Here is a 25,333-nt window from a genome sequence, read left to right as displayed (position 1 = left end):
TGCAGAGCAGGTGGGTTTCCAAGCCTTTGGTGCCATACAGCAGGAGAATGCTTTTATTTCCAGCCTGGGTATCAGGCTCAAAGAGATGAGGCTACAGAAAAGCATTTCACCTGCCTTTTCTGTCTGTGTAGCTGGATACTGAGTTTTGTGCCCAAATCGTGCATCTCTTAAAAGATTGTTTTCATTGGTGCTGTTGTCATCTTTGAATTCTGTACTTGATGAAGTGTTAGGCTGAAAATACATGGTTTACATCTGGTATTTTCCAGTAACAGCACGGGAAGTACTCTGTGCTGTATGTTGTATGTTGTTCCCCATACCACTGTGCCAAGATTTTGTCTGTGATGTATACCATTTGCTGTTCACAGCCCAGATTAAACTACTCCTAGAAGGCAGTCTGGGTATCCCAATCCATATGGACTGCTCTGAAAGAGTTAGCAAGTATGAAAACAGACAGTTGTGATGAGAGAAAATAATGCCAGAGAAAGAAAGTGGTGCTGACTTAGCTGAAGCTAAGAAGTTGGTCAGTACTGAGCTGAACCAGGGGGCCAGTGAAACATCCCTCCTGACTTTGGACAGGTTCAGGGATGTCTCAAACCCACCATTCTGCCATTCCATGGCTGGCATGTCCAGGTGACACTGGGAACTGAGTTAGAGCTCAGGCTGCCTGCAAATCCGACCTGTCCTCTGGCAAACAGCAACCAGAAAATACTTAGATGTAGAAAAGGACTTAATCTTTGTTTCTTCTATTTATTGTCCCCCTCACTAATCTAAGCTGGATGTTTTGTGTCTCGACTGAAGAAGGAGCAGTTGTTGGAGACTGGAGCAAGCACTTCACACAGGCTGATGTGTACATTGTTTCTGTACTTGTGATCAACATTTAAGTGAAAACCTGTGACACATTCAGAGAAAAGGCACTGCTGGAAAACCATCATTTCCCATCAAGATTTCCCAATCCCCAACTTTATGGCCAAGGAATGCCAGATTTGTGTCAGGTGCTGTGAGCTGTAGGGGCAGATGTGTTTGAACATCTGTCAAGCATCTTAACAGCCCAGGGAGGTGTCTAATCCTTTCTTTTCATATATGGCCCTTCTCTGAGCAGGGGCTGGGACCAAAATCCCCCAGAGGTCTGCAAAGCCTTCAAGCAATTACTATACAAACACCATTCCATTTCTATTTAACATTACACAGTGATCTCATGGTGCAGGTTTTTTCCTTTAATTTTTATCTCAGAAATGTTTGCTGTCTGGAGCAGGCCAGAGTAATCTGCAAATTCTGTGGAAGCAGGACTGAAGCCAAGCAGAGGTGTCTGTTCTCCTGGAATGGTCTTTCCTGTTTGAATTTCAGTTTGGTTCAGTTGTAAATACCAGGCTGCTCCCTTGGAATGTAGCTGGAGTTTGCTTGGGGGCTGGCAGGACACTCTGCATTGTGTGCTCTGCCTGTAGCCCCACCATCCCAAATATTATTCAGATCCACTGCCATAAATCAGCTATCCTTCCTGGAGAACTGCTGAAATTTTGGTGGTTGCAGCAAGGTCTCATATCTTACAATGCTTTGGTTTGGTGACTGGAGCCTGGATACTCCCTTGGTTTGAAATTAGGTGGAGAGTTTCTAGGGGAAGGAGGAGGATGAGTTGTTTCTGGGGGGCACACAGCCCAGGACTGATGAATGGTACCACAGGAGTGTTGCCAGAGCTTGCTCAAAGCAGATGATCATCGAGTCACCTGAGGCATGGAGCACAGGATGCCCCTGATCAGGAAGGACTTGGGAGCAGCATCCCAGTGAGAAGGTGGGAGTGTTTTACTCCTGCTCTCTTTGGTGCTTTTTGCACACGAGAGCAGAAGGAGAGGAAGAGGGAGTTGGGTTTTCTGCACTTTGAGCAGCGTCAGACTGGGTTCAAACACGTGTGTGCATTCATGCTGGAAAAGCTTTGCCTTTAGTAGAGAAAAAAACTTTCAGTCCCATGAGTTCAGCAGGCTGCTTAAGAGCAAGGAACAGCAGTGTGCAACCCTACCAATATTTCTATGGGTGGCCAGGAAAGGCAGCTCTGCAAGGAGGCTGGACCCAGTAAGGCTTTGATTTCATTACAGTTTAAGATGCAGCCAGAAAATATTGTGTCCCTGCTATAAAGGAGGAGATATTTACCTTTAAGTACCTTTAGGAGATTTTAGAAGCAAGGAATTGGAAAATGAAATTAATGAATAGAAAGCAATAACATAAGCCAATATTCACATAAATGTTATTTACCACTCCTGGATCAAGGCTCATTTTGCACAAATATTGGTTGTTATACCAGCTGATGTGTCACTGCTATTTCATGCCAGAGGGCCTTGGAAAAAGGCTTTAGGAGACATTGTCTTGGCTTTTATTCTTTCTATGCATTCTCATGTTTTTGCCTAAAATTCAATCATGTGGTGTACAGAATGAAATCTCAGGCATTTCTGAGGGGGGCTGCTGATGGGCAGTTAAAAAAGTGAGGCTCCTTCTGGAGTGTGATGAGTTCCCCTGTCAATGGATGTGTGCACTCCACAACTAATGGATCTAACACACACTACACCACCAAAAGGGAGCCAATATAGATTTTTTTTTATTTTTTTAGTGTACAAGCTGAGGCTTCTTAAGTAGTCTTATGTAGTGAGGTCTTCGAGCAACCAGCCACTAACGTTTCTGTCAATCTCAAAAATACAGGGATGGTAATTCTGGTGAGACTTTAAGGATCAGAAATCCAAAACTCTAGAGCTTTTCAGTAAAGGAGCACCTGCTGATTTTTCTAGATAGTACTTAAAATGCAAAAACAACAACACACCTCCCCCGGGCAAAAATCAACAAAGTAAATTGGATTTCATATACAAAACAAGCTATTTACATTTTACCTGGTAAAGTCCAAATATATTTTCCTCTCACAGTGTGATTCATGTCCTGACCAATACGAGTTGTCTCAGGGTAATCTTGGAAGCCTAAAAAATTATGACCTCACACTGCAATTACCAGTCAATTTAAGGACACTTAAACAACAATAATAAATTTTCAAGCCAGCTAAATGGCACCACAGCTGCTTTCTTTGCCTCCTGTTTTAATGGAACAATGGCCACAGGGTATCAGTTCATAGGGAAAAACAGTAAAGAAGTAAAAAACTGTGCAGACAGCAGTGGTGGAGAAGAGCCATGTGTAAGGTTCTATGGCAAGGGGAGTTGCAAGACAGATAGGTTCAGTTTAGCACTTAAGGGGAGGCATGAAAAAACATAATTATAGTGATCTTAGCTGGCAGGCCACTGCCTGGAAAGGCTCTTGTCAGCAAAGATAGCAATAAACACATTAATGGTAGTCCATTGCCACCTGATGCCTTGGGACAGGGCTGTGCTAAGAGGACCTTGTGTTGTTAAAGTTGCAGAGTACGTATTTAAATATTAGAGTCACAGCCAAGAAGAGCTAAAGATAGGATAGTGGGTTTAGCCTTTTGTGCTGAGGGTGGAGCAGAGCCCACAGAATCCTAGTGTGGCCATCCTAGAGCAGTATTTTTTAAGCTGCTAATCTTCTGAACTTTTACTGGCAGAGGGCTATAGCCCTGTGTGCAGAAGTCAAGTCTATTTGCAAAAGACTTGCTTTTCTAAGTTGTCTTCAAGGCATCACTGAAAGCTGTGAACTGAAAGCACTTCCAAGACAGCTCTGCCCTTTTTCATGCAGGAGAATGAACCAACCTTGGAAGGGCCTGCATGGAAAAAGGGAGGTGTAAATAAAGAGGTGTGTGATACATCCCAGTGTGGTTTTTGTGGACATCTTTCCATAACTGCCCCTGAAGGCCTTCAAATAAAGATATGCTCTTATAATACCTCCTTACTAAAATTAACTCATTTCATTTCCAGGTTGAGAAAAAAGCAATAGTGCATTGTATCAGAGCCATCAGTATGGCTTTAAAGTAGCATCTGGCAGGCTCAAGAGATTTTTTTTCATCCATTTGTCTAACACATTCTGCATTGTGGCATGTCAGTGCCCATGTGTCATTACAAGTGAACTTTAAATCTGGAGGGGTTCAGAGGTAATCACAGCATCTCCAGTTTTCAAGATGTTCCCTGATTAAATGGACCTGCCCAGTTGTCCCAAACAATCCTCTGGCACAAGCAGCTTGTGAAGTTGGAGGCTTGCTGCAAAGTCTGTATCCAGTGTTTATGTTGTCTGTTCCCTTTAAAAAGGTGACATCTGGTGAAGTGTCTTATGCTCCCTCTTCTAGTACAGCCTTCACTCACAGAGAGCCCAGGTGGGATCAGTGGCTCTGTGTAACACACATCATGTTGGGGGTGAGGCATTTGCCCTGACTGAATTTGAATTTTGGGTCCGGTTAGGAGATCTGGCTGATATTCATGTTTCTCCCAGTTAGCTCATACAGCTCATGTGACTTGTTTCATTCATGTAGCCTCATGTTATGTATCCATCATCCATTTTTCTTTAATATTGGAGTGAAATTAGATACAGCCCTCCTCCTGCCTACACCCCTGTGTCAGGAGTAGGTATTTCACATGCAGCCTTTATCCTTCAGGCTTTCCTCCTTTCTTCACTACTTGTTTTCTTTTTCAAATTCATTTTTCCTGCACAAATGAACCAAAAGCCAACAGGTAATTAAGTGTATATATAAGGAATCAAATAGCTAAGATCTCCAGACTCAGCATGGATTTGTGTGCAGACACTAAGGACCCACACCCAAAACTCTGACGTCTTGTCTTGAAAAAGCATTTAGATAAAAGGCTTGCAGGAATCTGCACATCTTTCCTCCCTATCTATAGGTCATGATGTTGAAAGTTCCTTGCACGCCCGTGCTCACAAGCAAAATGCTAGGCTGAGTTAAACCATGGAGCTGAGGTGCTAATAGCCATACAGTTCACCTTCTGATGGAGTTAACATGGTGTGGGCAACCCCGTGGTTCTCACCACAGGACACACAAAAGGTATCACCCCAGGAATAAACAGGTGAGAGTGGCTTCTATCCCCAGTCAGGAGGAGATTTCCCAAACGTGAGGTTTAAAGGGCTTTGATCAGAAATCAGGGGAAGTTGCCAGAGTACTAGAAGAGGAAACACCACCTTCACCTCTTGCAGCTGTGTGTGTCCAGCCTCCACGTGCCTTGTAGGAGCCGAGTTTTCCTGCCCCGTTTCTATCCCCACTGGGCCCATGGATGCTTTGTGGGTCCACACCAAAGCCTGGAAGCGCAGGATGGACAGACTTCCCCTTCCCAGAATGGCAAGGCAGGCACAGGAGGCACAGCCATGACTTGCTGTTGAAGCTTCTCCCCTCAGGAGCCTCCTTTCCCATGCTGTGCTCTTCCTTCCAACAGAACCAGTTTGTTTACCGGGACGGTAGCTACACTGCGGAGGTGCCGATGCCGTACAGGGCTCCGGGCTGCATCATTCCAGAAGCCCCAGCTGCTCAAGGGGCTACAGCAGAGATCTTTGAAGACACCTGCTGCAATGGCACGATGCAGAAACAGGTGGCAACCCTGGCAAAAGAGGACAGCAGCACCCAGAGGTACAGCGCTGACCCCACTGTCTTCATTCCCGAGCGGGTCGTGCGGGGAGAGCTGGATGAGGACGGGTACATGACACCGATGAGAGACAAACCTAAAACAGGTAAAATACTGGCTTTCCAGAGAGGCTTCTGGTCTAGCCTGGCTGCTTTTATTCTCTTTTTACATCAGCTGCTTTTCATCAAAAATGGCTTCATTTAGTTACCCATCAAGGCTAGAGCATTCCGACTAGGTTAGTATTTCTTTACACGGAGATTTGATTTTCTCTCCTCAGTTTTATACTTTGAAATGCTCAAATGTGCCAGTATGTCAAAGTTGGTAAGTCCCCCTTTTACTTTTTTTTTTCTTTTTTTTTTTTTTTTTGAGAAATAACAAAAGGGATGAAAAAAAAGCCAAGGCCCCTTCTCTTACCCAAACACAAATCTTCAGTTATTTCCACGGAAAGGATCTATCTTCAGCCAGCCATAGTCCCAACTTTGCTTTGTTTATTGATCTTCTTATTCTTGGCATTGTGCTTGGTAAATGTCATGCTGAACCTATCACAGAACTGATACACACAGCTGGCATTTTATACCCGAGAGAAGTCTAGGATTGAAAGAACAAGATGTGCTTTAAAGAGAGCTTCACTGCAAGGGGAAGATTGCCTAAATCTGTGCCAGCTCAGCATGCTGCACTTCCCAGTTTGCCCTCATTCATTTCTTCCTCTTTAAATGATGTTAGCAGTCATTTAGATGTAAGGGGATGTGTCATTATTAATTTTCTTCCAAAGCTTTGAAGAAATTAATAAATGCAAATGTAAATGACAAGTCACTACTTGTGTTTGCTAATAACTTGGAAGCCACTTATCTTTTGTGTTACATGATGGAGAAATGGAGGGAGCCCTGGCAGTAGCAGTTGTGGGAGTCTCCTTTGCAGTGATTTACTTCCAGTGTGAGCCCACATGTGTGTACCCATACAGGTGCACCCTGGGGATCCTCAGAGTTCTGCAGGAGCCACCTGAGCCTTCTGGGATCCACCAGGAGCAGTTCAGGGGAAAGCAGCTCCCTCCTGACCCCTGGACACAGACCCAGGGTTGTCAGGGTGTGACCACACATTGTGTGTTCCCTGCCAGCTGCAGGGTTCAAATCAACTGCTTGGCTGTCAACACTAAAAGAAAATGTTCCCATTCTTCAGCTCACATCTTAGCTGTGGGTTCAAAGGCGCTCACTAGGTCTTGAACTTTTGCCTTTCATGATTTTTGGCCCCATTCTGGATGAAACCAGATGATCCCTTGCACCAGGACTCTCTGTGGAGGTGTGTGCAGAGCCCATGAGCAGCACCATGCTGCTGGGAGTGGGGTGTTAATCCTCAGCAAGTGACTTGAGGCAACTGTAACCTGCTCCAAGTCCTGTTTTACAGCTGTTCTAAGGCTCCCTTGTTCCCTTTCCAGGGCTCTTTGGTATAATTTTTTTTCATAATGCTTCAAGGCCCTTTGTCCTTCAGGGATGGAAGGTTTTTAATCAGGCAAATTGTTCTGTTAGAAATGAAGCTGTCTTAAAAGTTGGCCCTCGGGGATAGGCTTTGTGCAGTGAGGCTTAACTAAGATTCCTGTAGAGCTTTCTGGATGGAAGGAGTGCAGAGCAGAGGGTTTGCTACCAGGTCCAAGGTGGCAGGGCAGAAGTCGGTCAGCGCGTTTGGGTCTGTAGATCATACAGTGAGAGGACGTGCAGGGGAGCACGTGGGCTGTGGCTCAGCAAGAGCTGTAGTTTAGTTGGCCACTGTGTTCTTCCAAGGTATCTGTTGTAACCCATCTTGTCTGTTTAGCTTGCAAATACTTCATTTGTCACAAGTGTTTAACGTAGTTGGCTCCTGGTCCCATTTGGAGTTCTTGGAATGGCTGAGGTGGAGGATGCTCTAGTCCAAGCACTGCTTGTGGCCACGTGATACTACATGGATAGCTCACTACCACTCTTGGCTGACTCATTTTTTACCTTTCTTTAGACTACCTAAACCCAGTGGAAGAGAACCCATTTGTTTCCCGACGGAAGAATGGAGACCTCCAAGCTGTGGACAACCCAGAGTACCACAACACCCCCAACGGGCAGCCCAAAGCAGAGGACGAGTACGTGAACGAGCCACTGTACCTCAACACTTTCGCCAGCACCTTGGACAACGCCGAGTACCTGAAGAACAATTTGCAAGAGAAAGCCAAGAAGGCCTTTGACAACCCAGACTACTGGAACCACAGCCTGCCCCCACGGAGCACCCTCCAGCACCCGGATTACCTGCAAGAGTACAGCACAAAATACTTTTACAAACAGAATGGACGGATCCGGCCCATAGTGGCAGAGAATCCTGAATACCTCTCTGAGTTCTCTCTGAAGCCTGGCACTGTGCTGCCCCCACCGCCCTACAGACACCGGAACACCGTGGTGTAGTGGCTGTGCTCTCACTCAAGTGGAAAGGCAACCCCTTCTAGCTGCCTCATTCGTACTCTCTCACTCCCCCTTTCTCCCTGCCCTTGCCCATCCTCCCTCTCTCCCTTCCTCCCTGTTTCCCCCATGAGCTTCCTCTTCTTGCCAGTTCACTCATTTTTGATATTTCTAAGTGAAAGGATGTCTTGGAGTTGGTTGCAGATTGGGTTGGGAACCTGGAAGGAAGGAAGGAAGGGAAGAGACTGAAAGAAGGAGTGTACAACCTGGCCTTTCCCACTTTTGGCAGACGCAGGGGGTTGGATGCCCAGAGAAGCCAGGTGGTACCAGGAGAGGCCAGTGGCAGTGCTGCTGTCGAGCTCGTGCACAGTGCTTCAACCAGACCAGACACTGTAGGGAAAGCCACAGAAAGGCTGATTCTTTCAGCAGGAACTGATGAGAGTCTGTACAGCATTCCTGGAAATCTCCATGCAATTTCCATCAGGGTAAAAAATGGACAATTTTTATATCCTGTGTGATAGCGTAGTAATTGAGATTGAGAATCCAATTTCTTTCTCTAACAGTTTCTATCCCAGCAACTGGAAATGGCTAACATAGCTTTTCAAAACCATTCAGATCTTCATTGTGGCTTTCCAAGAAATGATGATGTGACTCCCACATACAGCTAAACCCTTCTTCTGAGCCACACCGTTGATTTTGTGCCAATTCCCAGCCACAGAGACTCCTGCTCAAAACTGGTACCTGACGTGACTATTTTTGTATGTGTGCCAACACAACAAACACTTTAAACACAAAATATCATTCAGAAGAGAGTAACAGAACCACACCTCCAATATGCTCCTTTTGAAGCTAAAAAAAACCAGACCAAGAAATGAAGATTTGTATGCCAAAAGCTTTGCTTTCCTGTTTTATACCTGCTGACTATAAACACTTCAAAAGATTGTCCCTAATTCTTCCCTCTTTTTTCTTCTTCATGGTCATGAAGGGAGCTGGGGATGCTGTCAGGCAACACTGAGGACGAGACAGAGAGCTGAAGAGTGTGATGTTCTATGGGGTGGGGTGGGAAGGGTCCTTTAAACTGGAAGACAGACACTGGACTGGAGAAAACGCACATAGCAGTTCACTGGAAAGTTAGTTTGCACTTAACCTCTGATTTTATTTGAACTGTTTTCTGGATTTTGAATGAAGCAATATGGAAGTGACCAGCAACATACAAAATAATAATTTTAAATTAAAGAAATATAAATTATTTGTAAAGGGTGACTGTGGAAATGCCAAAACGAAGCAAATCAAGTCTTTGGAACAATGTCTGCCACTTCTGAGAGGCCGATGCAGTGACTGCTTCAGAGAATACAGTGACACAGCAGCCAGCTCTTCCTGCTGCTCTATGAAGGACAGCAGAGCAAGCCCTGGAAAGGATCAGGGGAGGCAAATGCTCTGCTCTGGCTTACAGCACAGTACAGAATCCCATTCTTCTAAAAGGAGGATTACTCTGGCACAGAAGACAGTGCGTATGAGGTGTGAGAAGTCAAAATGTGCATGATTTGCAGAGCTTTCTGTCAAAAATGTAAATAAGTATGAGTCAGTCTCCTTGCACTTAGTTCTGCTTTTATCAACCTCAGTTTTTAGGTAACACCCCCTGACCTGCTCCTCCTTGGAAATCTCTTTCAAAGCAGAGTTCTGGACGTTTTTAGTGACCAGGGCCAGATGGGAAAGGAGGCGTTAGGGCTGGAGACACCAAGGCTTGCCTCTGGCACACCAAGACCATGTGTCAGAGCATTTGTGAGCCTGCTTCCCACCAAACATCTCAAGGAACTATTAGGTACCTTTGGAGATCTGCCTGTCTCTATCCACCAAGGCTTTTGAAGGGAAGAAACAATACCTGGTGGATAGCAATCTCGGGTGATGCAACAGTATTTCAGTTTATGCACTTCAGCTCTGTTAGGGCTGAGATCTTTGGGGTTACCTAACCTGGCAACAAAACCAGCTACAGCCAGTGATCTGGAAATGGCATCACCCTCCTCTAAATTCCTGCCATTCCAACAGCTTGCCACCTTTAATTTTAGGGAAGCAGAGGAAGGGAGTAAGAAACAAGCAATAGTTACCTGAATCTTGGTGGCTGCGGGTCAGCTCGACAAAGATGTGAAGAGATGTCAAACCTGAGCTGGTTGTTAACCTTGTAGATGGAAAAGAAACAGTGTGTGATCACAAGGCTGGTTCAGCCAGTGAGCTGTTTGTGCACCAGGTGTGTCCAGGCCAGCTGCAGCCAGGTGTGCATCAAGTACATAGCTGAAGGTTCTGAAAGCAGCAAGAACAGGTACAGATCACTGGGCTGTTGGAAGGAGACCTTGGGTCTGATGGTTTGTGGTGATAAGAACAAATGGTCAGCAGCCCACTGTCATAGATAGATGGATACAGTCCTGCACTGAGGGGCCCCTTCTGGTGCCTCGGGTAGCTCCTTACCATCTTAGTGGGCCAGGGGCACACACAGAGGGTGGCACGAGGCCCTGGATGGCTGCTCCAGGGAAGCTTTGCCCACAGCAGTGCTCACAGGGTGTCACCTGATGCACAGGCCAAGGGACAACGCTGCCAAGCTGCCGGGGGACAGAGACCAGCACAGCAACTGGGTGTCCCATTTCAGCACAGCAGCTGCCTGCAGTACCATAGGTAGGTGGAGAAAGGTTGATTTGCCCCTGAGCAAGTTTTGTGACAGAGTAACTCCTAACGGAGAAAAGAATATAAAATAAACTGCGGGCACAGCTCACGCGTTTGAATTCAGAGATGAACTCAGAGGCTGCTGGGGTAGAGGCAGGCACACTTCCAGACCCAGGCACTGGCATGGAGCTGCTCACACAAGGTGAGGCTGTTTGTTCCTCTGGTAATGAAGTAGTGCTCATGCTAGAAACAAACCCATGGAGTAATCCAAATGTAAATACTGGCGGGGTTTAACAGTTTAACATTTTATTTCTTACAAGGATTGAATTATTTATTAATTTTATTTGTTGACTGTTGGTGTGCTATAATATATTAAGTAGCATGGAAATGCAGATGTTCCTGCAAGTGGGGCAGCAAGAAAGCTGGAACAGGAGCTTGGGCTCTGCCTGGCAGCCAGGATGAGCCACGCAGAGCCATGCTAGTGGGGTTTGGGATGGCAGAGGACAGGCAGAGGCTTAATGAACACAGTGATTCAGGATAAGGGAGAACTCCACACACTGTAGCCTCACAGTTTTTATTATTATTATTATTATTATTATTATTATTATTCTTTCCTGAGCTTCTGGTTTGAGTTGCAGTTACCAAAACTGGCCCTTGGGTTCCATGCAGTGCCAGTCACTGCCCCTTGCTCAACAGAGGGGGTTGTGTGGTGCTGTGAACCCACCCAGAGAGCAGCAATTAGCTGAGCCCTGCCCCTTTCCTCTGGAAGAGAAGTTCTGAGCTTAGCTGGCAGGTTTTACCTCTTTGCAACAGATAGTTTAATCATGGCTAAAAAAAAAAAAAAGAAAAAGGAAGGGAAACTGGGAGCAGAACTGTGTGGCTGCATTAATCTGATCAGCAGAAACACCTGGCTGTCCCTAATTCCCATCTTTGCCTTCCTGGGTGTTGCTGCTGGCTTGGGGAAGGATCTTGGGCAAGTGCACATGGCAAGATCATGGCAAGATGGCAAGCATTCAGCTGGGATTCATGGGGGGTGAAAGATGAGGGCCAAGCTCTTTAAAATTCATAATGACAGGTTTGGGGGGAAAGCCCATATATCCACACACAAACTGCATTTCGTCAGCACAAAGTAGCAGGTGAGCATATCAACAGAGGTACTTTGGGTGTGATTCACTCTCTACAGAAACATCTGTACACAGCACACTTAGATTTTGTGGGTTTTAGAATGCGGTCTCCTACTTATAAATGTTCTCTTTCCTCCTATCATGGCCTGTGTGATGGGACAGCAGTGACCAACTTTTCAAGAGCACATTTTTATCTGAGTGTGGATCAGCCATTGTCCAAGGCACAAAGCAGTGTGGTAAAGGAAAGACAGCAACAGTTTATTTTTTCCTGATCTCTTTCAGTGTCCTGCCTGTTACTACCTACCTGAGGGTTCTTACAGACACTGGGGCTGAGTGAGTCACTGTAACAGAATTGGCTGAAACCAGCTACTTTTACATTTCCTTCTTCAGATCTTTTCAGATTTTTTTTTTTTTTCTGCAGAACAGCCAGGAGGGATTTTTACAAGACCATTGGCTCAGATGTAGCAGAATATTTACCTGTATTTCAAACAGGTCATCTCTCTCAGGTAGAAAGAGATGGAAATAAATCTGCAGTAGGAGCCACCATGTGGGTCTGTTTCAGGTGCCCTGAAATCCTCTTCTCTGTACAAAGAAATATTGTGTTACCCCTGGATGTACCAGTTATGATAGAAAATGTGCTTCTTGATTGCAAGACTCATATACAGTGATCTGACACCTGTTTCCACTAAAGATCTCACCCTCAGCCACCACTAATCCCAGCCCAGAAGGAAGGAAAGTGGCAGTTCTGGAAGAGCAGCTCAGCCCTGACTCTGTGGATCCAGTCTTCCCATAGCTTTAAGTGGAGCTGGGCAGCACAGAGGAGAAGTATGAGTTGTGAGGTGAGTCAGCCTAGAAATACAGCTTGGTTTTGGGGATGGAAAAATCAGATATTAAAGAAAGAATATTTTTTATTTTTATTTTTTTTGTCTAATGGATTGTGTGTGTGTGTGTGTGTGTGTGTGTATGTGTGTGTGTGTGTAGGTGTTGCACATCATGGTGGCAGCTAACAGAGTGATGGAATTATTTGAGCTCCTTTATTCCATCTGGGAGATGAGGAGACTGGCCCAAGGCAGAATGAGGCTTTTGGTCACGTAATTCCCCAGGATAACTGGAATCATCCCCATGAGCTGAGCTTCCCTGGCAGCCCAGGAACCCTGGGCAGGAATTTATCCTTTCCAGAGGGGCAGCACACACAGGGACACTCCCATTCCAACGTGCCAGCCCTCTAGGGAGGAAGGAATGGCAGCACCAGAGGTGCCCAGGGCTGGCAGCTGGGCAGTGCCCGTGAGTCAGGGTTGGCTGCTCCCCCACCCTGCACAGCTGATGTCCCACCCTGGTTTCCCAAGTGCATTCCAGACCTGTGGAGCTCAGCTAGGTGTTTACATGCTTGGAAGGATGTTTGGCTTGACTGGTGAAACAGAGGGGAATAATGGGAGCCTGGCAGTCTTCAGTCACCTGTGTGGCTCTCAGAGGGCACCTCAGAGGGGACAGTGTCACCTCGATTTCCCTTTGGCAAGGCTTTTTCAAAAGGTGGTGGCACATGAAGTCTCTGCACCTGCTCGTTTCCAGCTGTCACTTGCTATAGTCTCACTCCTGTGGATTTTCAGCCTCTGCTGCTGACAAAACAGCTCATCTGTGGTTATGTAAAAATCTTGGATTTGGGTTCAGATCGTTTGTGGCTGGCTGTAGTGCTTGTGTTCCATCAAGCAGAGAGCTACAGTTGTCCCACAGAGTATCCTCAGTGAAGCACCACTGTGTGTGCAGGATTCCCTCTTTTTTATTTTCTGCCTGTTGCTAAGCCTTTGCTCTAAAGGTGGAAAAGGTCACTGTTACAAATGGGGCTTTCAGACTGGGAACAAACAACAAAAATAAAGCAATGTGGTTAGAAGCACCACTCTAAAATATCCAAAAATCACATCTCCATGTTAGTTTCAATGTTATTTCAGCACAGTTTTATTTTACCACTGTGTGGAATACTGGTTTGTTCTGATGGTAGGCTCCTTGCTCTTGAGGGAATCACAGGCAGGTGAGGCTGTTGGTGCTGCTGCTGCAGCAATGCCTGGGACCTGCCTGTAAGTCTGGACAATGCAGAGCACTTTGTAGGGAGCTTTGTGGGTGATCAGGTCTGACTGACAGTGGTGGGACTCAGTGGGGCTTGAACTGTAGCCAGTCTCATCTCCTGGCCAGAGCCAGAGGGACACCTTCTGCCTGGGGCACCTTCCAGCTGGGGTCTGTGGATGGTGTGAGGGAGAAGCCCGAGGACATCCCAATAGGAAACGAGGAATCAAAGCTGTTTCCCCCCACACACACACTCTTTTATTATTTAATTTTAGAATTTAGCTTTGTGGACCTTGGCACAGAGAGAGAGAGATTTTAAGAGTAGTTTTGTAAGGTGTTAAGCAGTGTAAGTAGTTATGTCCCAGTTTCTTCTCCCCTCACCAATAAAAAAGCCATGAAATCATGCTGCAGTGGTGTTGTGGATGAACCCTCTGGGGTGAAGGTGCATCCTGCCCATCCTGGCTCAGGCATGACCAGGACCACAAGAACAAGGAGCCATCATTGAGCACTGTTTGCCAGCAGTTTGGTCCCCAGCCCAGCCTTTGAGCTCTCTTAGGGGGGAAACACTGTATTGTCCATAGCACTCTGAAGACTAAACCCTTTTGGGATAACCACAGTAGGGAACTGTGACTGGTATTTTCTAAGTGTAGATATGTATGCTGTTCTTTCGAGGTAAGGTACTCTGACATATGTAGCATAAACTGGTCCTGCTGTTAAATGGGTCGATTATTAACTGAGCAGCTGTGTAGGGGGTAGCTAACTTTGAATGCATGAAATCACTGTTCCTCTGGACATGGGATGGGAAGTAGGTACTGGCTACTTGTGGGGGTACTTATGGTGGGGTAATGCAAGAGGAAAATGCGGGTGAAGGAGAAAACTGGTAATTTTAAATAGCATTTTAAAGATGCAAATTGGTACCCGTTCAATACATTATTCACAGTGATTTTAATCCCTTCTTTTGCCCAGTTTTTGCTGCTTCCCCAGTATTGTAAGATGGAATTGCTGAATAGGTATCAGTCCTTGTAGAGGGAAAGGAAACTGAGGGGAAAAGAAGTCTGTTTCTAAGAACAGAGATAGCCAAATTTTATTTCCTGACCTGGTGGTCTTGAACCACTGACTTCTCAGATGAGGCTCAAATTCAGGCCCGGGGTGTGACATTACTGTCCCCTTGGAATGAAGGACTCCCACCTGGCAGGTGACACTGGGGTGGCACTGAGCTCCTGGTGACTCCTGATCACAATGCCAGCATGGCCCAGCCCAGAGGAACCAGCAGCACAGATGGGGTGGTCTGGGTTTCTGTCAATATTCTGAGTTCTGAAAGAGCCACAACATAAAACAACAAAACTTCTGCCTTATGAAGTACCTTCAGAAGAAGAGAAGTGTCGGCGTGTTGGGGAAGACACTCATTTCTTGCAAAGTGATGCATTCAGAGTTAGCTGCCTTTCTGGAACAAAAAAAAAAAAAATAAAAAGAAATTCAATACCTACTGTATGTTACTTTGAAAATGTGAATAGTATTTTTATAGCTTGTTAAAGACACAGCTAGTTGCATTTGTAAATAAGGATAATGTTGCTTTTATTTTCCTTGTGGACACCATTGTTTGGAACATAATTGTCCTTAGGGTTGATTTGTATATAGGTAATTTGCTTGTGATTTAAGCCGCTCCTCCCCTTTCCTTTCTCTCCTTTCCCACCCTCTGGTTTTGGTTAGAAGAACCATTTTCAGCATTCTGTGTGATTCCGTGTTTTAGCACTGTTGTGGTGTGTTCAGACTTTCTGCACTTGCTTACACAGTAGGGTATGCCAGTCGTGTGTGGCGTAATGTTACTTTAACCTTTCGTTTCTCATATTTTAGCTGTTGAGAATTATACACTGTTAAAATACTTACTGACCTGGGTTAATATTAGGTACATATTTTAGCATAATTTCCCTTCTTTTCACGGTTTCTCGGGTTTTTTCTTTTTGTTTTTTTTTTTTTCCTTTCCCTTCCCTTTTGTCTTGTTTGGAAGCTGGGAAGAAACCTCTGGATCTTCTCTTTGTGTGGTTCTATTCCCCACTCCTGTGTGCAGCCCGGAGTTTCTCCTCATGGTCCTTGGGGTAGAGCTTTATCTGTTTGTTAAGGCAAATGTAGACTGCGACCCACCTTGCATCAACCCACGCTCATCCCAGCTGAACAATTTGAAAACTGTTCTGCCTTTTTGTTACATGAATCTGTCAGAAATATATTTTTAATTTAATATAAATGAAATTCAATAAAATATGAAACAAAGTCTCTGTGCACGTGTGAAATCTCTTGGAAGGTGGCTTGAGTGCATGGCCCTGAGCTGGGGCAGCCACACACACCCTACCCCAGCAATCCCAGGATCGTGCAGCTCTGAGCTTTTCCTTCCTTTTAAAACAAACCACAGCCCATGAAGGTGTCAGTTGCTGTCTGTGTGCCCTGTGTCCCAGCTCACTCACTGGGTGTCCAGTGGCAGCTCCTTGACCCACAGCTGCCCTGGCTCAGATGGGTTCATTTATCTCCTCAGCTTCACTGCTGGAGGGGATAGAGGGTGGTGTGGAGGAATGATCCATATGTATATTTAGACACATTAATTCAGTGCATATACAAAATCCAACCCCAAGAACCTCATATCCCATTATGCCAGCAGGCACCCTCTGGGCACACACCCCACACCTACGTGCCTTCATCTCACACCTCAGCACTACAGCTTGGCCAGCCCTGGCTCTGCCTTTGGCAGCTGCACCTTCAAACCAAGCTGGAAAACACCTCGGGGATGTTTCCCGTGCTCTCAGAGTGAATAAGCACCCCCAGGAGCTTCCAGGTACCCTCGGTCCAATGCCCGCTCTGTGGCTCATTTAAAACCCATGACTACACACAGATTTAACTGAGGCATTCCCTGCCAGTGCCGTTCTGGCACACACCCTAACTCAAGCTGGTCCCACTGCCCCCAGTCTGCCTGGATGGCTGGTGAGCATTTCAAATGGAAAGCGTTTTAAATTTACCTAGAAGCCCATAAAGGTCATTTGGCTCTTTGAGGCACGTTTTAAAACACTCCAGTCTCCCTGGATTGCAACTCTTTGTTTCACGAATGGCCTCAACGTTTTATCCCCAGCAGCCTGGAAAGGTCATTGCAGACACACACAGTTCTCAGTGCTGGAATCCTGGAACATCCCCACTGCCTTCAGGGAGCAGGAGCACAAGCTGTGTGTGACAACACTGCTGGCTCAAAGCAGGTCAGGGTGACATAAATTAGGCATTCACACTTGAGAGCTGCCGGCAATATAAAGTCTGTTTTCCTTAGGAGGGGAAGAGGAAGAGCCCTGCTACAAACTTCCATGTCCAGCCACAAAGCCCTTCCATGGCTGGAGCACACCTAGGGACACACACCTGGCTGCTGCAGCCCCACGCATTGGAAACAGTGCCTGGTGCTGGATTTTGGGATCACTGCAGGGATTTGGGATCACTGTGATCTTCACAATGAAACAGGTCACGATAGAACTTCAGCAGCGCCTCAGAAATGAGCAATACAAGTTTTAAGACGTGTGGGTACACACACCTCTTTTCTCCCAGTGGGTTTTATTTAACTGGCCAAAATATGAAGGAAAGAGTAAATCAATCACCTATTTTCTAGTGAAATATATTAATTTAAAGCCCTCTGCTACTCATTCAGAGTAGCTTGGCAAAGACCATGGGGTTCAGGTGTTTAAAGTGGCACTGAAAAGCACAGTTTAGCTTTTGCAAGAAGTTCCATGCCGTATTAATAGTGATGAAGTTCTTTTCTTGTATCCTCACACTTCAGTCTGGCCCGTGCCTGCTCGGTGTTCAAATTACTGAGGTTTACTGGTAGCACTATAACACCTCTGTTAAGGCCTGGGACCTTCCCAGCAGGAGAGGCTGCTTAACCAATTTCAGTAACAGCCCCAGAATTCAGACAAAACTCTTTAAAGCTTGCACTCAGTTTGCAAACCACACAAGGGTTTGCGAAGAGAACAATGAGCATCTCATTTCAAACAAGCCCTCCAATACACTGACAGAAAGTAAAACAGGAAAGTAAAAACCATCAGCAGGTAAAAAAATCAGCCCAGCTCCACTGATGAGGCTGAGGCTATTGCTAAGGTTCAAGAGCATTTCCTATGTCATCTCTCAAAAACTGGGCCAGCAAACATTTTGGAAGCTGCTGCCAGAAGCCGGGAAAAGTCAGGAGAGAGAAAACCAAACTTCCCTTTGGGTCCTTTGGCCTGCCTATAACACACTGCTCAACCTAATTTCTCTGCCAGGCTTACAGAGCCCATCACTGTGGTGGGACAGACTGTACCAGGCATTCGCTCTGGCTGGACAGAAACACAGGGCTCTAGGAGAGAGCCAACAATGGAACTGAGAGGGCAGTGAGTGGGGAGATTACCTGAAAAGCTGGTTTTTTTTGGTTTTTTTTTTTTTTTCCCCTGATCCCTTTGTTTTGGCAAATCCTCTCCTGGCACAGAAAGGCTGAGCCTGAAATGTGTCCTCCTGAGGCATTTTAAGACCACATCAGTAAATGTCTGCCAGCTGAACAACTGGGAGCATTTTGGCCTCAGTCAACTAAAATATTTGCTTGGTCCTTTTGAAAATTTGCTGGAGGGTGGTGCAGGGGCAGTGGTGCTTTTTTGGGTTTGTTTTATTGGGGGAGCTTTCATTTGGGTTGTTTTTTTTTTTTTTTTCTTTAGCTCTCTACACAGATTCTCCCCAGCAGGGACATTTTGGAGTGTTGGTACACCACCAGTGCATTCCCTCCTCCCTCCAGCCTGTCCCATGTAGATAATCTGCTCTTCTGCAGTCAAAGCTTGTTCCTTCCTGGGGCAAAATGATTTTAAAAGTTGCTCAGAAAGGAGGCAAAACCATCAAACAACTGCTCAGACCTTTGCTCCTCACTCACCTGGGGTTTTGCTGTTTGAGTCCAAGCCCTCTCCAGCCTCCAGTGCAGCCACCAAGGAGATGTCCAAGTCCATGGCCACCACACAACACCCAGACTGTCTCAGCAGCCACACAGAAAATTGATATGGAACAGGGATTATGGCACGATGGAGCAGATAAAAGCAAATTGTGTGAGCAGTCATGGATACCTGTGACAATAATTTGCCCCTAAAAGAGCCCAAGACCACAGGGAGCCTCCACATCCTCCAAGAGATGACACTGCTGGGCACAGCTGGGTGAAGTCCCCCAGCATGCCCATAGCCCAGCTCTACAGGTGACTATTTTGAAAAAAATAAAAGAAAAAAATTAAATTACTATACTTATAAAATTGTTTCCATGCTGTCTGCAACCCTCCATTCCAGCCCATCTTCCCCACCAGAACAAGGCATGGCTGGGGTTTAACCCTGACCACACAATTCTATCCAAAGCCTTTGCTCCAGAAGGAACAGCAGACAGACAGCCAGCACAAGAGCAAAATTCTTCTCCCTATGATAAATCCTCTCCACTACCCTCTACTTTTTTCACACCAAGAAAAGCCTTTACTATTACACAAAGCAAATTTGTGTGAGTTGCTTCGTACAACGCATTGGCAAGTCAACAAGATTGTGGCAGAAAGGGAAGAAATCATATTCTCCTTTCAGCCATGACCACAGAAATCTGCTTTATCCCTGTCACAAAGGGCACCTGTTGCCGTGCCCCCTGCAAGGGCCTTGCACAGAGCTGCACAAAGGAGCAACAACAAAGGAAATATTTTGTTCCCACTGGGATTTTTCAGACGTCTTTACCAGCGTGTGTTCCTGGCAAAGCAAGGACCAAATTAGGGAGGGGATGGGCCCAGGGGAAGGCAGGAGGGATGAACAAATAACTGTACTCCATGAGAAACATTTGAACTTTCTCATGCCCTGCTGCTTTGGCACCCGTGTCTTTGTGTCTCTGCCTCTGACCCTGCTGGTCCAGGTGGGGCTGGGCACTGCAGCTTTCCTCAGCAGCTGAGCCATGAAGGCATCACGCAGCATGGCACAGGGAAGCCAGCCTGGAAAGCCAGCAGGACACAGCTCCAGCGAAATCCAGCTTGCCAGCAGCAAGATCCAGCTACTCAAACACAGGTCAGCCAGCAGTGAGTGCTCCTGCACACCATTGCCCCCGAGAGACACACACAGCACACGGGGATGGGAACCACCTGCCCTTCGCTCCTCCTTTGCCGTGCATGGTAGCAGTTTTCCATGGAGGAGTTGCTTCCTTATTCTATTACCTTTTAACGTGGCAAATGGCACGATTGGGTTCCCCAGCTGTGCTGAATGCCACAGCGTTCACAGAATGATTGCTTTATGTCTCAAAGGAGCTGCGGCCCCCCCGAATCCTGCCAAAGCAAGGGAAACAAAGCTTAGTTAGGGATACACACCTAATATGAGTGAACACTGAGACCACCCTGCCTGCACTGCTGCCTGTAAGGTGTGATTTACAGAAACCCAGCAGGATCCTGTCCCTGTTAGATGCTGCCTGTCAGCAGCTGTGTCCTGGGCACGCTCCAGAAGGGTGATTCCTTCACCTGAACCAGGTGTTTCTGGGGGCCCTGACTAAAAGGACAAAAAAACAGAGGCAGGGGCACCAGCCCACGAACAAAGACATCTATCCTAGCACTGCTATGCTGTGCAGTTTGGTCTGAGTGACCTAAACAGAGAGCAGAAAAGAGGAATTGTTTGAAAAATACTTTATTGACTGAATTTGCTGCTTTGCTAAAACCAGTGTTTGGGGAGGGGGAAGGGGGAGTGGTGGCTTCCAACCAGGAGCCAGGAGTTGTGGGAGGAAGTGGGGACCACAAAACCTCCAAGGACCCCAGCAAATACGGAATCGGCCAGACAGGAGTTGTTTGTGTATCTGGGGCAGACACACTGCATGTCATGCCATGAGATGTATTGTCTTGGGCAGAAGAGAAAAATGAGGCAAGAACTTTCTTTCTCTGCTGCTTTATCTGCTCTACACAGAATTGTCAGATTATGCAGAAATACCAAGCATCAGACAGTGAAATGTTTGCACTGCATTTGCATTGTCTCCAGAGCCCAGAATAAAGCATTCTCATTTTGATTGAAGGTATCTCTTAACCCCAAGGGAGAATATGATTGTGCATGGAAGGCAGGACTAACGAGTGATCAGTTTTCCAGTGCTGGTCCACAGCACAGTTACCATGGCCTGAGCTGGCTCCCAAGTCCTCAAGGGCAGCAGAGCTACGAGCTGACCCTGCCAGCCCCTGGCTTGTCAGCACCAACACCCCCTGTACTCACTGACCTCAGGGGATGGGCACAGACAGGGCAGACATGTCACACCAGACGTGCTGTGGCTGTCCCCATTCAGCAGCTGTGGTGAGTGCAAAGCTGTGCACACCAGTCAGGCTGGAGAAATGGAATCATTTGTCTGGAAGAGACCTCAGGTGTGCTGCCACTCTGCTCCCCACAGCTCTCCAGCTGTATTTTAGCCCTGTTTCTGTACAAATGCCACGGTGGCCATGTGACCACTTCATCCCACACAGATACGTGACATGGAAAAATAACTCTGTGCCAGGGACTTTACTGTTCCTGCTAGTTGTTTGTTCTTCGAGCCATACCCAGTGACAACCAAAATCTGTGAGCAAGGAGTTTTGATGGCTCTGATGTCACACAAATTTACAAAGAAGTTTGCAGGTGGATCAAAGTCAGGCATTTGTAATATAAATTATTAAGAGCAGCTATTTGTGTCTCAGCACAGAGGCTGAAACACCTGAGGCTGTAAAACCCAGTGCTGCAGGAGTCTGCCTCCACCCCCTGCATCCCAGCCAGGCTGGCAACAGCAAGCTCTCACCTCCTGAGTCAGGGTGACACTCACTAGTTCCTTCTCAGCAAAATCTCACTGCTCCAAGTTCCCTGTATCCACACAGCAGCCTGGCTTTCACCTGTCCATCACCTCTGTGGGAGAGCATCAGCAGCTGTCCCTGAGCCCTGCAGGTGGGACGGAGAGGTCAGGGAGCACAGCCTGCCACAGTGATGCATGGGGACACATCCCATCCCATCCCATCCCAATATCCCATCCCATCCCAATATCCCATCCCATCCCATCCCAATATCCCATCCCAATATCCCATCCCAATATCCCATCCCAATATCCCATCCCATCCCAATATCCCATCCCATCCCATCCCATCCCAATGTCCCATCCCAATATCCCATCCCAATATCCCATCCCATCCCAATATCCCATCCCATCCCATCCCATCCCAATGTCCCATCCCAATATCCCATCCCAATATCCCATCCCATCCCATCCCAATATCCCATCCCATCCCATCCCATCCCATCCCAATGTCCCATCCCAATATCCCATCCCAATATCCCATCCCATCCCATCCCAATATCCCATCCCATCCCATCCCATCCCAATATCCCATCCCAATATCCCATCCCATCCCAATATCCCATCCCATCCCAATATCCCATCCCAATACCCCATCCCATCCCAATATCCCATCCCATCCCAATATCCCATCCCAATATCCCATCCCATCCCAATATCCCATCCCATCCCAAGGGGATGCTGGTGCCTTGCTCCCCAGCCCTAGGGGCAGCCTCAGTGGGCACAGGAGGCTCAGCAGGTTTAGCTGGCACCACATGGATGTGCTGTCTGGCTCTAAGGTTTCCTGGGCAACTCTTTTTGTTCCTTATCACACCTGTTATCCCACCACCCTGGCCAAAAGTGTCCTGGAGGTTACTGCAGTCGGGTGGGCAGGAAGATCTCAAAGCATCCAACCACCAAACGTGGGAGAGATGAGGGAGACATTAATCTCATGAATGATTCAGATGATTGGATTTCTTTGGAATCCACGTACTGTTCTGGGTCTCTCTTGGCAAGTGGGGCAAAACCCCACTGAGCTTTAATGACATGGAAGAACTTCACCAGGTGGCTTTCTGAAACTGCAATAGTTAAAATAAGTTAGGCTCCAAAATGATCAGAGCTCAGAATAGCAAATTATTCAGTGGGTACCTTTGTGCAGGGAAGCTGCTTCACTTCAGTCAAAAAGAATGGAGAAACAATGGAGCATGTTTCCTGTCACATTAGAAATATTCTTTAGCTTTTAATAAAGACAAAAAGAGGAGGAGTGGGTGGATATTTTAGAAGCTATCATTCAATAGTTTCTAATGGTATCTGCAGTAATTTGGGAATAATCTTGGGGAATGACATCCATAACACAAGAAATGGGCTATGTCTCCTGCTGCTCCTTGCAAAAAGGGCAACACAAGGAAGATTAGGAGACCTTGGACAGTACAGTGGGTTCAGCCATCCCAGGCTTCAGTGCCTTTCTGAATAACAGATAAAATAAATCTGTTCTTTTAAATAACAGATTTAAAATGCTTTTGAACTTATCAGGAGAATGAAGACTTTGGATTAAAGTCATAAGGCAGGCAAAAGAAAGCAGGAGATGCTTTGCCTAAGTGCTAGAGCCAACAAACAAACCCATGCCTCCTAATTCCCAGGCCAGGGACCTGCTGAGCAGGTGATCACCTTGTGTGGCAGCCCAACGTGGGCACCTGGGGCTGCACAGGAAGGTGGAAGGGGACACAGTTAGGACAGCTGACCCCAACCACCCCAGCAGAGATCCTGGACCATGTGAGCAGATCGCAGACAGTGTGTGATGATCCACAGAGCAGGGGGGTAGGAGCAGGAACATCCAGAGTGAGGGCACTTGGTCCTCCCAAGTTGCTGTTGTTACACATGAAGGGGCCCTGCTCTCCCAGAGATGGCTGAACACCTGCCTGCCCATGGGAAGGAGAGAATTAATTCCTTGCTTTGTTTTGCCTGTTTGTGGCAGCTTTTGCTTTACCTGTTAAACTGTCTTTGTCTCAACTCACAATTTTCCTCAGTATTACTCTTCTGATTCTCTGCCCTGTCCCATCATTGTACATCACTGGAAACTCATTTCCTGCCCTGCCTCATTTGTGACAGGAGGCTGAGACTGCTGTTAAGGACTAACACAGGGGCCCCTGAGGATGCTGCCAGACCAGCACAACCACAGGGTTTCCTTCAAATGCCAAGAAAATCACTTTTCAAGAACATCAGTGTATGGGACATTACCCCAAATGAGAATTTCTGCAAGGTGCAGTGCCTCATGTACTGGAGGACCTTCAGGTTTATCTGGAATAAAAACTCTCCCCAGCTGAAAAGCCACAGTGCTTGGATTCATGCAGCAGCAGTGGAAGATCCATGCAGTCTGCAGTGTCTGCTTGTCCTACACAAGTCTGTGATCCCCAGATGTCACTGCAGGGTATCACAGGGCATTTCCTGCAGGGTTATTGCACAGACTGGGCATTTCCTGACACTCTGGACTGGTGACTTTTCATTAACAGCTGAACTTCATACAAGCTGCTGTAATATTCTCACTTCCTTCTGGAGCTTGACCTGAAGAAAAGACACACATTTAGGATACCTGACATAACACTAGAAACTTTCTGGTCAGATCAGAAGAGGAGACAAGAGAGAGAATGTCCTTGTTCAGGAGGACTTTGTGCCCTCCTGCCATGCTTGTGTAATCCCACTGTGCCATATGGATCCCTTGATCAACAGCTACTTTTCCTTTAAAATAAGTCCAGAATCACCCTGTCAGGACACTTCCCCACCATGAGGTTAATGAAGAGTCTACCAGATGGGCAAAACAGGGAAAGTCTCAGTGTTAAAGTTTGTCACTTAAATATCTCTTCACTGGAAAGCACTGATTGTTGAACAGGGGGGAAAAAAATTGAGTCTACTGGGAAGTAAAGTGCTATCTATTAAATTAGTTATTCTTCCCCATGCTCATTAACCAGGACACCAGAAGCAAAAGCTGGTGACATTTATATCAGAAAAAAAAAAAATAAAAGCAGAGGTGTCTCTTTTCCTGTGGGCCACAGAACCGAACCTGAAAAAGAGAGAAGGAAGATGACTTTTCAACTTAATTAATAATGCAAAACCTGAGGAAGGGGTGAGCTGAGCAGAATCCTAAAGACAGATTGCAAAGAGATGGATTTGCTGATAGCACACTTCTGGCTCCTGCTATTCCTCTCTTGACACAGCGTCTGCTGCCTACCAGAGCAATCATATCCAAGTGTAATTGTCTAACAATTTTTCCACACTGAGGAAATAGTTCTGATTACAGACATTAACAAGTTTAGCATTAAGCTTCCTCGCTGTAATTACCCTTGAGCTCAGTCTCACAAATGAATTAATGTGCTGATCGCTTGGACTAATAGAACAAGCAAAAGGGTGATGAATTGCTTCCAAATCAGTTAAAATCAAGCGTGACATCATTTAATTAATTTCAGAGCTTGAGGGGAGGAGAAAGGGGGTCAGTACAATGCTGAAAAGAAAGGTCTCTCTCCCTTAGTGATTTCTTTGGAGACAGAATTATGCAAACAGGGGAGGATGGGGCTGGGGAACGGGAAGAAGTGGACCAGGTGAGAAGGAGGAAACTGAAGAGGGAACTGTAGACAATTTCTGTGTTGAGAAGGGAACTGTACAATTTCTGTGTTTGAGCAGGCAGGCCCAGAGGTGGCTGCAGCTGCATGACCAATTCAGTACAGCTGACAAAGGTGCAATGCATGGATTTCTTCTGGATATGAAT

At 46.4% G+C, this 25,333-nt stretch overlaps 1 protein-coding gene across 2 annotated transcripts in view; it reads left to right on the top strand.

Moving 5' to 3' along the window:
• Positions 1–7,927, top strand: part of ERBB4 (erb-b2 receptor tyrosine kinase 4) — a 552,024-nt gene extending 544,097 nt beyond the window's left edge. Inside the window, exons 27-29 of one of the 2 annotated variants that reach the window (XM_062506760.1) lie at positions 4,453–4,498; positions 5,322–5,613; positions 7,491–7,927. In XM_062506760.1, the coding sequence (XP_062362744.1) occupies positions 4,453–4,498; positions 5,322–5,613; positions 7,491–7,927 (775 nt within the window). The remainder of the gene's footprint in view (positions 1–4,452; positions 4,499–5,321; positions 5,614–7,490) is intronic. The other variant, XM_062506761.1, reaches the window with a different exon arrangement.
• The last annotated feature ends 17,406 nt before the right edge of the window (positions 7,928–25,333 follow it).

This window comes from Cinclus cinclus, chromosome 21, assembly GCF_963662255.1.
Source record: "Cinclus cinclus chromosome 21, bCinCin1.1, whole genome shotgun sequence".
NCBI classification, from domain to species: domain Eukaryota; kingdom Metazoa; phylum Chordata; class Aves; order Passeriformes; family Cinclidae; genus Cinclus; species Cinclus cinclus.
This window is presented reverse-complemented; position numbering and strand designations above follow the sequence as displayed.